The sequence below is a fragment of the Myotis davidii genome, unplaced genomic scaffold (genome assembly GCF_000327345.1).
Source record: "Myotis davidii unplaced genomic scaffold, ASM32734v1 scaffold73, whole genome shotgun sequence".
Classification (NCBI taxonomy): Eukaryota; Metazoa; Chordata; class Mammalia; order Chiroptera; family Vespertilionidae; genus Myotis; species Myotis davidii.
The window spans coordinates 4,948,903-4,966,006 of record NW_006286675.1 but is presented as its reverse complement, the minus strand read 5'-3'; the positions used below and the strand labels follow the sequence as shown (position 1 = coordinate 4,966,006).

General features: G+C 43.9%; 2 protein-coding genes across 5 annotated transcripts in view; one reads left to right on the top strand and one right to left on the bottom strand.

Annotated features, from left to right (window-relative positions):
* The first annotated feature begins 935 nt into the window (after positions 1 to 935).
* MKRN2OS (MKRN2 opposite strand) lies at positions 936 to 6,551 on the top strand. Of its 2 annotated transcripts, XM_015560380.1 has the most exons (4): positions 936 to 1,549; positions 3,621 to 3,670; positions 4,943 to 5,105; positions 6,266 to 6,551. In XM_015560380.1, exons 1-4 carry the CDS (start codon positions 1,332 to 1,334, stop codon positions 6,504 to 6,506), a joined length of 672 nt encoding a protein of 223 aa, XP_015415866.1. In that variant the 5' UTR covers positions 936 to 1,331; the 3' UTR covers positions 6,507 to 6,551. The 2 variants fall into 2 exon arrangements, with proteins under 2 accessions (XP_015415866.1, XP_015415867.1); XM_015560381.1 differs by lacking the exon at positions 936 to 1,549 and having other exon boundaries at positions 2,675 to 3,670.
* A 9,222-nt stretch (positions 6,552 to 15,773) lies between these two features.
* Positions 15,774 to 17,104, bottom strand: part of TSEN2 (tRNA splicing endonuclease subunit 2) — a 34,172-nt gene continuing 32,841 nt past the window's right edge. For all 3 annotated transcript variants that reach the window (XM_006758288.2, XM_006758287.2, XM_006758289.2), the window contains one exon: positions 15,774 to 16,297. In XM_006758288.2, the coding sequence (XP_006758351.1) occupies positions 16,238 to 16,297 (60 nt within the window). In that variant the 3' untranslated portion in view covers positions 15,774 to 16,237. The remainder of the gene's footprint in view (positions 16,298 to 17,104) is intronic.

Here is a 17,104-nt window from a genome sequence, read left to right as displayed (position 1 = left end):
ATTTTCTTAGAGTTTTTATCACGAACATGTCTTTTTTAAAAAATCAAATCCTTTCCCATCTATCGAGAAAGCCATATTGTTTTATTCTTTATTCTGTTACATTATTCTTTCGATAAATCATTCGATTCTCTTGGTTAATATTGTGTTTAGCATTTCTTTATCCTTGTTCATGAGAGGTAGTGGTCTGTAGTGTTCCTTCCTCAGAATGTCCATGTCAAGTTTTAGTGTCTGAGCTATGCATGAGTTTGGAAGTCTTCCTTCTTTTCAATTCTCTGAAAATGTCTGTGTAATGTAGGTATTCATTTTTTTCTTAAATGTTCAGAATAATTTACCATGGGAGCCATCTCATCCTGCAGTTTACTTTAGCTTTGTTCATTTTCTGTATTGTACGTGTGATTTTTACTTCAGATTTCTGTTCTAATCTTTATTATCTTTCCTTTTCTCTATTTTTAAGTTCAAATTGTTCTTGTTTTCTAGCTGCTTCTTCTTTAAGTATTTAAAGCTATAATTTTCCCTCTCAGCCCCTTTTAGTTGTATTTCACAAGTTTTAATGTCATTACGATAAGATTAGAAATATTTTCTAATTTCCATTGTTATTTATTCTTTGACCCATAAGTTATTTAGCAGTATGCTGCTTAATTTCTAAACTACTGGGAATTTTCTAGTTAGCCTTTTCTTATTGATTTCTTTTTATTTCTAGTGTAATCCCACTGTGGAATTGCCTGTTATCCTTTTAGTTTGGTTAACTAGGGTAACCTCTATCTTTATTTTTACTGTGCTGTTAATTTTTTTATGAGCAAGATTACTTCTACAATATAAAGCATCAAAAGAGAGTAACCTCAAAGTAAGGTTACTTATTCAAAACCAAAACGATATAAACTTTGCTAGAAACACAAAAACAAGTGAGGATGCCTAATTCCGAGAGGCGCACAGACTTATGACTAATTAAAGGACAGTGCTCAGGTGGAAACATGAATCCAGCGCCGCAGGGCACGGGAACGCCGGAGGAAACGAGCAAGTTCTACAGAAACCTAGGGCTTTACTGGATGAGTGGGAGCTGGCTGCCAACAATTGCAAAAGGTATAAAGACTGGAAAAACGGTCTGGTAAGCAAGCACAAATGGAAAGGAAAATGAAGGCTCTTTAGGACGCTAGTTTTAGGGGCGGCCTGGTTACTGTCCTGGTTAATTCTACCCGGTTTGGCTCTGAGGCCGTCAATCAGAATGACGTCATTGCTGATCAGGTTCCTCGCGCTGCGGGAATTCGCTACCTGTGCCATCAGGAAAAGGAAGTGTGGGGACACCGCCCCTGGCTGCCCAGGACGGGAGAGCCATGCAGTGCGCAGCGGTCGGAAAGCCTTTAATTAAGTTCAACCATTGCAGAAAACACATCTACAGCTTCAGTGTGCCGCGGTGCTGCCCCCTCTGCCGGCGGGATGTGGGCTCCAGGAAGCTGGAGGAAGCACCTGTTAGCATCTCCAATCCGTTTGTCAATGGGCATCAAGAAAAGTGTTCATTCCTCCTCAGGCCAACTCACGGGACGTTTCTTAGGTAACGTCAGTGTTTTTTAAGTGTTACATTGAATTGTGCAAACTTTCCTTCTGTGTTGTAGTCACTAAAGCCTTCTTTTACAGTGTGAGTGAAGTGTGGTGGATAATCCTTTCCAGTTTTTTTTGGCATTTAATTCTAAAATGTAGGCCTATTTGTTTTATAGAAATAGACGGTGTGCATACTTTCCTGGAGCGATAAGTGCAAGAATATATGAAGGTCAAACCTACTTATACAATTTTAAGAGAGAAAAATCCAGTCTGGAGACTTACTTCACCATAGATTTTGAGCTAAGAGGCTAATTTGAAAAAAATGACCCAGCAGCCAAGCTTACCAAAATACCTTTATTGTGAGATAGTTTGTAATCTCTCTAACATGCAGGGTCAATGCACGGAGCCTGAAGACTCTTTTGCATGGAGGTGAATTAAAGTGAAGAGTGGAGCTGGTTTATTTCTATTGCAGACACCACCTGACTTTCAGATTTCAGAAATCAAAAGAAAGGATTGTGCCTCCTGAGAGTCCTTGTGGAGTTTACAAATGGACAAGCCTGGCTGCAAGAGAGCAGGGATGCTACTGAATGATGGCACATGCTTTGGGAAGCGTGTCCATGGGCATCATCCCGATCTAATGCTCCCAACTCTCTCATGCCCTCAGGAGTTCTTGGGATGAGAACATCAGAGTTGACTATTCACTTCCCTGCTAACTACCGTATGTCACTAGCCCTTCACTTCAAAATATGACAAATACCTGACTGACAGGCTCATAGTTGACACCCAATAAACATGTGTTGTAAGAAATAACTGAAGGAAAGAAGGGAACGAGGGAGGACATGCTAGGACTTAGGCAGGAAACCAAGGGCAGTGATGTGCTCAGGGTATGAGCTTGGGGTAGAAAATTCGGTGGGTGTTGTGCTGTCATCAGCCACCTAAGACTATTCCTGTTTTTCTCCGCTTCATTTTCATTTCATTTCATTTAAAAAATATTTTTATTGATTTCAGAGAGGAAGGGAGAGGGAGAGATAGAAACATCAGTGATGAGAAAGAATCATTGATTGGCTGCCTCCTACACATCCTACACTGGGGATTGAGCCTGCAACCAGGGCATGTGCCTGACCAGGATTTGAACCGTGACCTCCTGGTTCATAGGTAAACGCTCAACCACCGAGCCATGCGTCATTTTCAACCTCCGGAAGCCCCAGGGTCTCAAAAAAACTCAAAGTGGCTCCAAGATGACCTGGAGGAGATTGCTTTAAAGAGATGGGGCAGTCATGTGTGTCCTTGGTCATTTTAAAACCTGCAACTGCTTGCTTTAATGAGGAACCAAATATCCAGACCTATGGTCCGACAAAGGAGCTTTATCATTTAAAAATAACCGCCATGCGGCAGGCACTCAATAGATATTCTATTCTTACAATCAGCTCACTAGGAGGCTTATGATAGTCCCAGTTTATAGTTGAGGAAACGGATTAGAGAGAGTCAATGACTTGCCCAATGTCCCAGGGCTATAAGTGATGACCTGGGACTGCATACGAAGGTTAAATGATACGGACTTAGACATCTAATGTCCAGTCTCAGGTAAATAATAATTCCTGGAAACAAGGGCTGTCCAAGAGAAGTGGGTGTGGCCACAAGCTACAAGACCAAAATGGGCCATATCAGTTTGGGAGGCAGAATCCACTGAGGCATCAGGAACCTCTCACCCATGTTTGCCTGAGGAACAGGCTGTCACCTCACAGAAAAGGAGGAGAGAATAAGGTGGTCCTTCAACAACTCACCTCTGGGTGGGCTCCTCTGCCAGGTGTTATGCTGACTTTTTGGTCTAGCAGGACCGGCCTTCTCGCACACTCACCTTTAGCACTGGGGGAGGGGCAACAAAATAGATGGGGACAGGGGGAAATTTTAGATCTCAAATGTAGAATTGGCCTAACCAGCTTTGAAACAGGGCTTTCACTAACCTGGACACTGTTGGCAATCTGGCACCAGACATGCAAGGAGGCCCATCACTCCCCCACTCTAAGTACCAACTCTTTGAGCCAGACATCTGCAAATGCGGAAAAAATATGTGTTTCTTTCAGAGACTATGATGGAAGGTCTGATCTTCATGTTGGAATAACTAACACAAATGGTGAGTGCATGTTCATATTTTTTTAAGCTTAAAAAGTCCCCAAAGTATCCAGACGAGAGTGGCATTTCTAAAGAAAAGTGATGTGTAACATTTAACTAGGAATTCCTCTGGTCCCTGGGTTCTCTTGCTGGACCATGAGGTGAGTGATGCTACTATCCCCCCAAATGAGAAATACTTGACTGTACAGCAAAGTATTACTAACCATACTAAATATTTGAAAAAAGGTTATTAATGTTTTCTCAGCCAAGAGTGACAGAAACCTTTTAGTTTTTCTTGGTGTTTAAATGAGGCAAACACAGAATTCTGGAGAGACTGAGTTGCCCAAGACCTCATCGGGTGTGGGAACCAGAATCTGGACCCAGGCCCTCTGCTCTCCAATCCTGTACTCACTCAGCCCACTGCTACTGGGTCTTCACACTCCAGGGTCTCCAGGAATTAGGCAGAAACCTCTGGATAAGTCAGGGGATAGAACACCTGAGCAGGTGGGGGAGCCTGCAGCAGTTTTCTGTAAAAAACAAAAACAAAAAAACAGCAGCAGCATGTTTAAATAAAATAGTCCTTTTGGCCAGATTTAGCTCTGAAGGCACAGAATCTGCAATCCCTGAACCCAGGACATCCTTGTCTGCAGGAAAAGGGCCTGGTGAGCCACTTGTAGGAGTTGCAGGCCTGCGAATGGAGAGCAAGCCAGCCAGGTGAGCCATTGTCCACCTCCTTGAGGCAGGAGAAACTGATTCTGTGAACAGAAGCCTAGGACTGTGTTTTTGAACTCAGAGTTACTCATGTGAACAGTAAACTTTATCACCAGTCTGACCACTAGAAATTTATTGCTGATTGAAGGAAAGCCAGGCCCGTTTGTAAACAGAGAACTTCAACAAAAATATCTGGAGATGATTATCCGGGTGCCTATGATTGTCTGTTTCCTGGGGGTGACTCCAGAGGGCTGAAGAGCAGGTGGAGCAAGAACTGGGTTTCCCTGTAGGAACTGCTTTGCAGAAAGCAGGGGAGGCAGGGGCACCGTAGCCTCTCCTTAACTCCAGGCAAGACCTTCTCTAAATCTCCGAGGCGAGTGGCTGCCTCCTGAGCTCGATGATCCTGGAGCAAGGAGGTCCCAAGGCCTTTCAGGGCCCATTGCTAATTGGCAGGAATCAGAAAGTGCATTCTGGGCCTCCGATAACGTCAGGTTACTGTGGGGCTGGTGTCATTTTCTGACAGCACCCTTTCACAGCGGTGCACGTCCCTCAAGCTTCTGCATGACCCTGGCTTTGGTTGCAGGAGTCGTCTATAATTATACTATGCACGGTGTCCAGCGAGATGAAGCAGGCTGGGAGCAGAGTGTAAGTGTCCCATTATTGCAGCCCGGCATGTTTGGACTGATGGACCAGTGGGACAAGTACCTGGAAGACTTCTCCACCACGGAGGCCTGGCTGCCTCACAGGTATGGGGCTGCTGAGACCAACTGCTCCCTGGCCCACATTTGCCACACAAATGTGATCAACTCACAGAAGACGCTGAGCAGCGTTTAGTAGTAGCACCTGTAACAGAATTTAAGCAGGGGTTTCTTAATCCAGTGTATATTACATATAATAAAAGGGAAATATGCAAATTGACCCTAATGCTGAACAACCAGGAACAACCAGCTATACCATGCACTGACCCCGGCCCGCCGGGCCCCCCCCCCAGGACTTCAATTGTCAGCCAGGCCGAGGGACCCCACCCATGCACAAATTCATGTACTGGGCCTCTAGTCTATCTATATAAAAGGCTAATATGCTAAGTGTCCTACTGTCTGACTGGTCACTATGATGTGCACTGACCAACAGGGAGCAGATGCTCAATGCAGGAGCTGCCCCCTGGTGGTCAGTGCGGTCCCACAGGGGGAGCTCCGCTCAGCCACAAACCCTGCTGACAGCTGCAAGTGCAGTGGTGGTGGCAGGAGGCTCCTGGACTGCGAGAGGGCGCAGGCCAGGCTGAGGGACCCCCCCAAGTGCACACATTTTCATGCACTGAACCTTTAGTAGTATTACATAATAGAATCAGAGCACTTTAAGAGTTGAAAGGACGAGAACTTAGAACTCTCATTATTTGAATAGGTATATTTACATACTTAACACTCAATAGTAATATGTACAGCAAAAGCTGTGATATGTTCCATAAAACAAAAAATTTAAATGATATTCAAAATTTATAAATATGTTAAGGTTTTATTTTTTGGTCTTAGCAATTTTGAAATTTCTCAATTCCTTGCTCCCTTAACACTTTAGATGTATAGCATACTTGTCCATTTAAATTGTTTTCAGGCTACCCTTGAAATGTAGGCTATCCTAAAACTTAAGAAATGAAATTCTGCTTCTAGAATCTAGAATTTCAGTGAAATTAAGTTCCTCAAGGTGGGGTTTATGTGCACCTTCACTCACCACTCTGAACATGCAGTTAAGTCTCTTCTGTACTTAAGCTGCAATCTGCACTAGCCCAAGAGGCCAAGCGTCCCTGCCCAGGACGGGGCCCGGCTCACTGAATGAGCCCAATTTCAGTTATGGAAGGCCCTGAGCAGCTTTCAAAGCTAAGCCTTCTCTTCTCCACGTCCTTGTTTTGAAGGTACGAAGAAGAACACCACAACTGCTACAGTTACACCCTCACATTCATTAACTGCGTTCTGGCCACAGAAGGCAAGGAGCAACTGGACAAGAACGAGTTCACCGAGAAGTTTGTGGTCCCCAGGACCAGGAAGGCTTCCAAGTACATCACGCTGTACCGGGCGGTAGAGGAGCATGGCTTCTACGTGATCGACCACCCGCATCAAGAGCCGAGTCCTCCTCCGGGGAGTGGTTTGTGCTGAGTGCGCCGTGTAAAAGCAGAAGGGACAGGATATTTGGGGGTGACTACTTTTTTTTTTAATATATTTTATTGATTTTTTACAGAGAGGAAGGGAGAGAGATATAGAGTTAGAAACATCGATGAGAGAGAAACATCGATCAGCTGCCTCCTGCACATCTCCTACTGGGGATGTGCCCGCAACCCAGGTACATGCCCTTGACCGGAATCGAACCTGGGACCTTTCAGTCCGCAGGCTGACGCTCTATCCACTGAGCCAAACCAGTTTTGGCGGGGGTGACTACTTTTAATAGATCATAGAACTTTCTAAATACAGTAACCTGTGGTTAATTAAAAAAAAAAGGGGGGGGATAGGGCTTCCCTTTAAGCATACTTCAGTTTACTGCAGTATAAGAATTTACAAAATTAATTAAAATTGCCCTGGGTTTTCAAAATTCTTTTCATAGAATTTGTTTTCAAACTGAGAATTCATGTTAAAGCATAAAGTGGCAGCATATTTTATTCCCAGAACAATGAAAACTCTTCCTAGAAATTAATTAGAGCTGAATAAATTCACCTTTCCATGTGAATCCAGAAGGTGGGGGCATTTGTAAGAAGGTGAGCAAGACATCTACAATTTATGAAATAATGAGTATTTTCACCTCAATGTTTCTCTTTGAAACGCACAGTGTAACCTCTTGATGGTCAACAATAGGGGAAAAAGGAAAAGAAAGAAAAGGTCTCAGAATCTAAGTTAGGCAATGGGCACCCCTGAATTAGCCTTTCCAATCCATACGCACAAACTGGATTGGCAATTCCTCAGAAGCCGAACACCAGTCGGTTTCCTTCTCATTTTGCCTGACCTGACAGGAGGTCAGCGGCCGGGTTTACTATATACAGCACCTTCTCTTCCCACTTTAACTGCCACTTCAGAAAGGACTCAGTGAAGGGATGTCTTGTTTTTCTAATACTCAGGAGAAGAAAGGGGAAAGCTGGGATAAGCAACTAAAAAGAAACGAGGTGATTTTAACAAGCTTGTTAGAATTTGTATACCCAAATAATCACGACACTTTACATAGCCAATCAGCAAAACATTTCAGAATTCCTCTTTGGAACCTGCTGCCAGAAATCACTTTGTTTTTGGCCAAATGTGATCGACTCCACCACATCATCTTCTCCAGCCTGGGCACCAAGTGATGTTTCACTTCTGAAAACCAAACCCATCCTCAAGGTACTCAACTTCAAAGCACCAACCCATCTTCAATGTACCCACCATCACAGTACCAATAATTACTTAGTAATATAGATATTCAGGAAACTTGCTACAGATCCTTAAAGCCTGCTTCCAAAGAGGTGTCTGGTCAACGTTTCAGCAGTGGCAACTTCAGTGGGAAAAAACACAGGCACACCAATGTTTGTACTTGTAAGTGCTGGTACTTTACTACACTTGATCTTAGCCAAAAGGCTGGAAAGCGATAAGTTCTGGTATTTTAGAGAAAAACAAAACTTCCCACCCAGCACACGACACCATTTTATTTTTAAAAAATATGTATTTTTATTGATTTCAGAGAGAAGGGAGAGATAGATAGAAACATCAATTGATTATCTGCGACCTCCTGGTTCAAAGGTGGACACTCAACCACTGAGCCAAGCCGGCTGGCGAACATGATACCACTTTAAACAGAACAGCTATTCTGACTGCTATTCTGTGGTGTTCAAGAATTTGTCAAGATCTCAGTGGGTAAATATAAAAATGTGTTGAGTTTGGGGAATAGTATTCCAATTTGCCCTTGATCTTAACATGCTTAGTATTCCCCTTCTCTCGTCCCATTCTTTACCTGATTATTGGTAATCATGGCAGCTGCAGTTAACAAGTATTCATAAAGGTCTCCACACCAGAATAAACACTTATTCTTCCCTTTCACTTAAGACACCTGTGAAGTAGGCACTAACATTATGCTGGCATCATTTTACAGATGAAAAGGGAAACTGAGGAAACAGTGGCAAAACCAGGGTTGAAAGACGTTTGACTGCAGAGTCCATGCACTTAACTCCTGGGCTACCTGGTGACCTGGTACCCAGGATGTGCAGCAACTGGGCCAGTAATTTTTGCATTAGCAAAGATAAAAGCAAAAATAAGCGTTTTGCTTTCATCAACATTCAAATTCGGAGAGGAAGTAAGTAATATGTCATAAAAAGCAATTCAGATAAGATCAATATTAGGAATGCCAATTCATGCTACTGTCTTAGTGCTACATCCCTTTTCAAAGCTGCCACAGTCCCCATTCTCTACTTTAGAGGCTGCGCTCCCACCTGGAGGTGACTGGCAGTAGTCGGCCTGTTATTTCTTCTCTTCAGCAGGCTATAAAGTTCCTACAGGTAATGTAATGTCACAATACCACCCTCCAGTGTTTATCCCAATAAAGGAAATTAAGCATCTCATAACACCAATAGATGGCAATGTTGCTCTGTTCTTAGAATGATAAACTGAGAATCTGATTGTTTCTTTATCATGTCTTGAGAAGGACGAGGAGACTCAGCGTTGGTACCAGCTCTGCTTCCCAGATGAAGTCTCAGAGTTCTCCCTGCCACCTCCCCAGACGCACTTCATCTCAGCACTTAGCACTGAGCCACGCACACATGGTCTTCCCTCAATGCTTATGCAGGGGTCCTCAAACTTTTTAAACGGGGCCAGTTCACTGTCCCTCAGACCGTTGGAGGGCCGGACTATAGTTTAAAAAAAAACTATGAACAAATTCCTATGCACACTGCACATATCTTATTTTGAAGTAAAAAAACAAAACGGGAACAAATACAATATTTGTATTTGCATGTGGCCCGCAGGCCGTAGTTTGAGGACCCCAGGTATGGGAATGACAGACCACTCGGCTCCTTTTCACAGAGAGGTCAGAGTTTGTCTCAGTGTTACTGATTTGATGACCCACACAAAGGTATTTTTCCAAAGCCTCTCCAGCGTGCATAAATTACTACTATAACCAAGAAAACCCAAATCAGCATCACTTTAAAAAGCCCACAGAGGCCATATCTAGGTCCCTTAATTCAGGAAGTGCTTGCTACCTCACCTTCCCCCATCTTCAGAGCTGTCTTCACTTTACCTCAAACTATTTTTCTATCACCTCCTTCTCCATTGTGTTACCTACCAGGGCATACACTAGAGAAATGGTTATGGTAATGCTTACACTTTTGGTTTATCTGAAAGGGAAAAAGGTATACCTACCATGTACTGGATCCTTTCATATGTCATCTCAATTAGTCTGCAAAACAAACTCAGGAGGCATTAGTCATCCTCACTTCACAGCTGAGGAAACCGAGACTCGAGTGACTAGGCCAATGTTTCCAAGGTGGCCACTGTTCCTAGGCTAGACTTAGAGTTTGGACCAAGTTTCCCCGATGCCGCTGTGTCTACTCTGTCAGAATGTACATTTACATTAGGAAGAAGATCTACCTTTGCAATATTGTTTCAGAATATGTAAACATTCCAAAAAATGTAAATGCTTAAAGCTTTCCACTTAAAAGAACTTAGACTGTATTGCTTTGAAATAAAAAAAAAATACTACCTCTTAGTTTAACCATTTCACAAATGTGTTTTTTCATATCATGTATTTTTAAGTGAGGCATCCCTATATTTCACAAAATGGTAACAAGACTTAAAATGTTTTCAGCGTGTATATATAAAAAGCAAAGATTTAAGCTAAATTGATGGGGTTAAATCTCTCTCAATTTTAGAAATGGGCATCAGAGTTTTAAATAAGTTACCATTCATGGGATAATTACTTGAGTCTGTAATCAGATTTCTACAAATTCAATTTGGTTGGTAAAATCATAAATGGTAGGTGGGTGGTAGGGAGAGGCATTTCATTTCTTTTTACTCTAAGTACTTCCCCCACGAGGGAAAACTTCCCCCACGAGGGAAAAGTTAAAAACCACATTCAAGTAAATTATAGCATTTTTTAAAAAAGAATGAAAATGCTTTAACAATAAAGGCAAAATAATTAGGAATTATTTTGTCAAAATAATTATGACAAAAATAAAAACTAATCAGTAAGTAACAAGGAATTTTCACACTTCTATACTAGGCTCAAAATCACGGGGAAATCTAATCAACAGCAGCCTGATAAGCCTGCCTGAAACTGTGTCCCATTCATGTAGGTTTAATCCCTACCAAGCGTTACATTTGAACCAATTATTTTACAGAAGTGAAATTTTTTAGGGAGAACTCAGGGCAGTAAAGGCACAGATGTCACCATCTCCCCTCACAGTTTGGGGATGAGGACAGAAAACATTAGCCTCTAAAATTGAAGCTCAGAGAATCAACATACAATAATCAACTGTTCAAGCAACTGCCTTAATAGAGGACACAATGACTCATCCCCTATAATGAATCATCACAGCTGCAAAAGACTGAAAGTACATTACCTGGGCACTGTGCTAATAAGCACCTTGTAAGGACCAACGCACACAATCCTCCCGTAATCCTCTGGGGTTGACAACGTTAATATTTTTTATTGAGGTGAGATTCATATTACACTAATAATGATTATAAAGCAAAAGATTCAGTGGCATTTAGTACAATGTGCAACCCCCTCTATTGAGTTCCAAGTCATTTCATCACCTGAAAGGTGATTCTGTACCATAAGCTCCTCAGCCCTCTCTCCACACTGCCCCTTGTCACCACCAATGTGTTCTCTCTCATGGGATTTACCAGTTTGGCGTATATAATTGGAATCAAACAATACGTAACTTTTGTCTGGCTTCTTTCATTTGGCATGTTTTCGGGATTCATTGCCATTGTAGCAGGTCAATACTTTTTTCGGGGGGTGGCTGAATAGCATTCCATTGTATGTGTACATTGATAACACTAACTTCATCTGATAGATGAGGAAAACTGAGGTTAAGATCGTAGGGCCAGTAAGTGGATGAGTTGGGATGCAAACCTGCGTCTGACTTCAGACCAAGGAGCTCATCTTAGCCATCCTGTCCTCCACCCAAGGTCAATCAGAGAGACTAAGGGATTGCTGAAACTTAATACCAAAACCAGAGCCTTAACAAATAGTTCAAAAATCCTGAAAACTGTAAGCTATGGTCTCTAACTTGAGGAGGTGGTGCCTTAAAGGCAGGGTAGGTCTGGGTTCCAGAACGACATACGGGGTACCCCATTGAAGCTCATAAGGGGCAAGTAAGTTGCCCAAGGTCACATAGCCACTGAGAGGCAGAGCTGAGGTCGAAACGGTCCTTTCTAGGAGGCTCATTTCACTGCCTCACTTTCAATAAAATCATCTCCAGGGAAACGAATTAAAAGTCAGGGACCATGATCGGCTCCCACCTTGGGCCCACAGATGGTCCTCACAGAATCTGTGAATCCCCTGAAGATGTATGCAGATTGACATGCATGAGCAGGTCCCTGGTGAGCAGGATCTCAGGCTGCACCCCAACCTTTGAGGTAGGGGCCCACCACCCAGCAGCACATACCCAGCCTTGTGTGGAGGGCATTCTTCCTTTTTAACCTCCAACCGGACAAGCCCTATTTCTGATTTCACAGGATTTTCCAGGCTGGTGTCACTTCAGTGGTGGGGATGGTGTAAAGGCACTGCATGCAGCTCTCAGGCCACATCCTCCACTTGCACTTCTGACAGTGGCCATATTTCCAAGCCTCACACCTTCCTGTGGAGGGTCCACCATCTGAACTCAAAGGCTGTTGTGGGATAAACAAGAACACAGGTGTCTGCCCTATCTCAACTCCCACTATCTGAATATATACTGTAACAATTTGCAAAAAAAATGTTAGCCTGTATTAGTTATCCAAATTTAAACAACACATGAAATAGATGAGTTTGCAGCAAAATCATTCAAGTTATGTCTGGACCAGAAAGAGGACACAGCATGTGCTGCTGCGTTAGGTGACTGGTGCTTGCACTGTTTGGATACATGGTCTATTATCCCATCATCTTCCTGGCTTTATTAAGTAAAAATGTCTCCTATGGAAGTGGAAAAGCCTGTGAAGAAAGTAGGTGAGTTTTAGAGGTCTAGGAAATACTGCTGCATTCGAAAAAATAGTTGGTAGTGTATTAAAAAAAAGTGATCATATAAGATATAATCTTTATTTATTTAAGACTAGAGGCCTGGTGCACAAAAATTTGTGCACTCGGGGGTCCTTCAGCCCGGCCTGTGCCCTCTTGCAGTCTGGGACCCCTCGGGGGATAATCACCTGCTGGCTTAGGCCCGCTTCCCAGGGATTGGGCCTAAGCTGGCAGTCAGACATCCCTCTGGCAGCCCGGGAGCCCTCAGAGGATGCCCACTTGCCAGCGGGGAGTTCCCACTGGGGTGCCTGGCCAGCCTGGGTGAGGAGCTGAGAGCTGTTTTCAGACTGCAGACTGGCCACACCCCCTTCAGCGTGGGGGTCCCCGCTGGAGTGCCTGGCCAACCTGGGTGAGGAGCTGAGGGCTGTTTTCAGGCTGCCTGCACCCCCTTCAGGGAGGGGGTCCTGCTGGGGTGCCTGGCCAGCCTGGGTGAGTGGCTAATGGCTGTTGGCAGGCTGGCCACAGCCCCTTCAGGGAGGGGATCCCCACTGGGGTGCTTGGCCAGCCTGGGTGAGGGGCTGATGGCTGTTTGCAGGCTGGCCACAGCCCCCAGCCACACAAGCTCCCAGTGGAGGCTGGCTGGAAGCAGGTATCTGGGATTTATTTTTCTTCTATAATTGAAACTTTGTTGCCTTCAGTGCAGGCCAGAGCCAGCCAAGGCAGGCGGGAAGCTTGGCTTCCTCCATCGCCAGGGCAACCAAGCCTCCTGCTTGCTCCAGCTCCGTGGCTGCTGGCCGCCATCTTGGTTGGGTTAATTTGCATATAATCGCTGATTGACTGGTGGGCGTGGCTTGGGGGCATAGCAAAGGTACGGTCAATTTGCATGTTTTCTTTTATTAGATTAGATACTAGAGGCCCGATGCACAAAGATTTGTGCAAGAATAGGCCTTCCTTCCCCTGGCTGCTGGCACCGCCTTCGCTCCGGCACGGAGCCGCCTCCTTCCACCTCTCACCTTCTCGTCAATTTGCATATTCCCTCCTTATTGGCTGTGGGCGCCTCCATCTTTATCACAAAGTGATGGTTAATTTGCATAGTACTCTTGTATTAGATAGGGTAATCTTGACCAAGCAGGTGTCCACTTTTTTGTATGATTTTTGGCACTAGGTTGACAAAATACAACTTGTGAAAAATGTTGATTGCACAAAGTTTCACAGTGTTCTTGACTGTGGTGAGCTATTTTCAGTGAAGGTCAGTGCAGTTGGTCAGCCTGATGCCACCAACATACATGCTGGCACAATGAGTGGCTTTGAATACCTCAGGAGAATAGGAAAGTGATGGAAGAGAAAGAGGATTTGGTGAAGAATTTCAGCTTTGAGGACTGTGGGTAAAGCAACTTCTGCTCTCAGTCAGGCTGTGGCATCTCTCCCAGTGAACTGCACAATCTCCTGAAGGTGGTTTTATTGCAGTCAATTTCCAATCTTGAGGAACTTGAGCTTTTTTTGAAAACAAATGCCATCTGCTACATTTATTTCAGAAGGTAACAAGAAAGTGCTAGGACTTAATACTTCCAAAGAAAAGCTAATACTGCTTTTATTTATTTTTATTTATTTGTTGTTGTTAATCCTCACCTGAGGATATTTTTTAAAAGTGATTTTTAGAGAATGGAAGGGAGAGAGGAGGAGGAGAGAAACACTGATGTGAGAGAGACACAGTGATAGGTTGCCTCCCACAAGCACCCCGACCTGGAGGTGGGGGCAAGGATCGAGCCTGCAACCAAGGTACATGCTCTTGACCAGGAATCAAACCTGAGACCCTTCAGTCTGTGGGCTGCTTCTCTAACCAGTGAGCTAAACTGGCCAGGGTTAGCTAATACTTTTACCTGGAAATTGCAAGGGTGATTTAAACTAAAATCTTTGCTGGTATACCATTCCAGAACCCCCAGGGCCCTCAGATAATGCTGAGGAGTGCATGGCCTGCTACTTCGTGTTCAAATCTATATACCATATAAAGAAGGAAAATGCTCCACACAGGCTTCTTTCATTAAGGATGATGCTTTGGACATTCTTCTGGAGCGCTCAGTTACAAATATCTGTGCGGTCTTTTGGCTTCTCTACATCCTTATTGTAGCCTTTATACCGAGGAGTTGCCACAACCTTCAATGCACATGAGCTGATGACAAAGCATCTGAGGTGGAGTGTTGACAGGAGACTGTACTCTGACCAAGGATTCATGGAAGAGTTTACCAGAAAGGCATCTGCTGCACTGATTAGACTTGGAAAGAAGTGTCACTACAAATGATAAATGAAATAGGGAAGAGATGCCTCCTGAAATTTTCTGCCAGCATTAAAGGTTTTGAGGAAGTGACCATTCAAAGCAAAGTCTTTCATTTTGCTAAGGAGCCTGGAGTAAGCAAAGTGAACAGTAAAAATGTTGAAGAATTACTAGCTCATTAATGAAGAGCAAAGAACTTACTAAGCAGCTCTTTCAAATTGATGGTCATTATTGGTCTGAGGCAGGGGAGCTCCATTATCGAATGCCAAACCTTTAAAACACAACTACAGGCAGAATCTTAGGCCGTCAGGATCTCTAAGATAAGGCATCGAGGGAATGCAAAGAAGTGTTCATTTTGTGTTTTTTTTGTTTTTGTTTTTTGTTTCAGCTTCCAAAGATGGTTCTTAACCATCTGCTTCTGGAGTATGTAATGCCAAGAAGGGACTGTCCGCCAAGTGTCTCAAATTTGGACAGTGGGTAAGTCTCAGACCATTGCTCCCTCACTCCTACACTGGCTCCCTCTTGCTCAGTCTCCCCACCCCCATGCCCTCTGTCCACTTCCCTCCTCTTGCCTCCAAATGCCACTCCTCAGGCAACTCTTCATTGGGAATCTAACCAATTAAAAAAAGACTTTGTTTACTGTGTTTACTAAATGTCAATTGCACTCATTATGTATCTTCCTTCACACATTATTTCACCACCTATTTTTATTTCAAAGAAGTTAACTGAAGCAGGGTGCAGTTTTTATCTAATACTGCATAATATTGTGTATTCTACACAAATATGCCTACCAATTAGCTCACTGGCAAATAATTAGGTAATTGATGTTTTAAATGCTTTCTATGATACAAAAATCCTTGCTAACTACTAAATGGACTGTTATGTGCTTCAGTAATTGGTTCAAGTTCTTGGACAAGCAGAGACATGTAATTTTTTCCATTTAGAGTAACGGAACGTGGTGTCCTGCAACCCCCAGATCTGCTTTCCAGCACTCTCTCGGGAACAGATTGGATGTGGGTAACGAGATGCCTGTGCATGAAGTGCTGCTTTGGGAACTGTCAAGTGCCACATAATGTAACTGTTAGTGTCTAGAGGTTAGAGTAAAACAGAGGTTCCCTGTTGCCGGACTCATCTATCCAAGCTCCTCACTGAACAGATGGGGATGCAGAGTGGGGCCTGGAGGCAAGGAGCTGGGGCCAGTCGCAGTCAGTGCCGACTGAGGACAGAAGCTGAAGACCGGGCACAGGGCTCTCTTCTTCTCCCCTCTGTAATTTCCTTTTTAAAACACTCATAGTTCTCTGGTTTGGGGAGCACCATGCCCTTTAAAACTTTCCAATTAATGGCCAATTACAATAAAAGGACTCTTTACCTCGCCCTGAGCTTGGCTTATTATAGGAGACTCAATAAATATTTTTTTGGCGAAATCAAAATTCTGAGGTCAAATTGTTAAAGTTCATCTTGGTCACTCCTCTCTCGTGAAGAAACCCAGCGGCTCAGAATCACTTCCTGTAACCAATCAAAACAAAAAAGACCAATAAATTTCAAAAACAGAAATGAAAGAACATGCTAGGCATGCGACATCACAGCTACTTTTCACAGAAAGCTATTACATAATGAGGATACATGTTCCCATTTCTTGTAACTGGACATTTGGAGGAAAGTGTATGTAGCAATATAAACTTTACATGCAAGTAGTATCTACCGTAACTGTGAAAAGGTTTTGAAAGCTAAACTTGCCTCAGCTGTGGGATTCTACTAGCATCTTCCAGGATTGGAAGTGCCAGTACAAAAGCTCCTATTTAACATCGGAACCAAGTCTACGATGGCGCTGATATATCCAGGTCAGCACTGAGAGGACAGAAATGGATCTGGACTGGCATTTTATGAAAACTTAACCTAGTGGGGATGGCAGGACAAACTGAAGGGATGAGACGCTGGGGTCCTCGAGCAGGTCTGCAGTGGGATGGGGCAGTGAGAGCAAGAGGAAGGGTGCAAGGTTAGAGAAAAACAATGAAGTACTGGATATGGAGGAGGGTCAGACAGGGCGAGAGATGGAGATATTCAACACTGGATGACTGGACAATGAACTTGGCAGTCCTGGCAGAGAAAATCCTGCCAGGAAGACCAGGGGAGACTCAGCTCAACACAGAACCCCAGAAGCCAGATGAGAAGTTCAAAGAAGGAATGTCAACAGTGACACTCCTAGCCTCTGAGAATGCGACTGAGGAGAGGTCTGGCCTGGCCAGGGGGTCCCAGGCTGCCTGGGACGGCAGTTTCAGCTAGTGGTGAGGACAGAAACCAGATCACATCGCA

What these genes read in the sequence shown, in the direction of transcription:
- MKRN2OS (XM_015560381.1), top strand. Translation starts at nt 3,349, where the DNA reads ATGCTGACTTTTTGGTCTAGCAGGACCGGCCTTCTCGCACACTCACCT. An exon ending in TGGAATAACTAACACAAATG is followed by an intron (nt 3,671 to 4,942) that starts GTGAGTGCATGT and finishes CTTTGGTTGCAG; the next exon opens with GAGTCGTCTATAATTATACT. An exon ending in GAGGCCTGGCTGCCTCACAG is followed by an intron (nt 5,106 to 6,265) that starts GTATGGGGCTGC and finishes CTTGTTTTGAAG; the next exon opens with GTACGAAGAAGAACACCACA.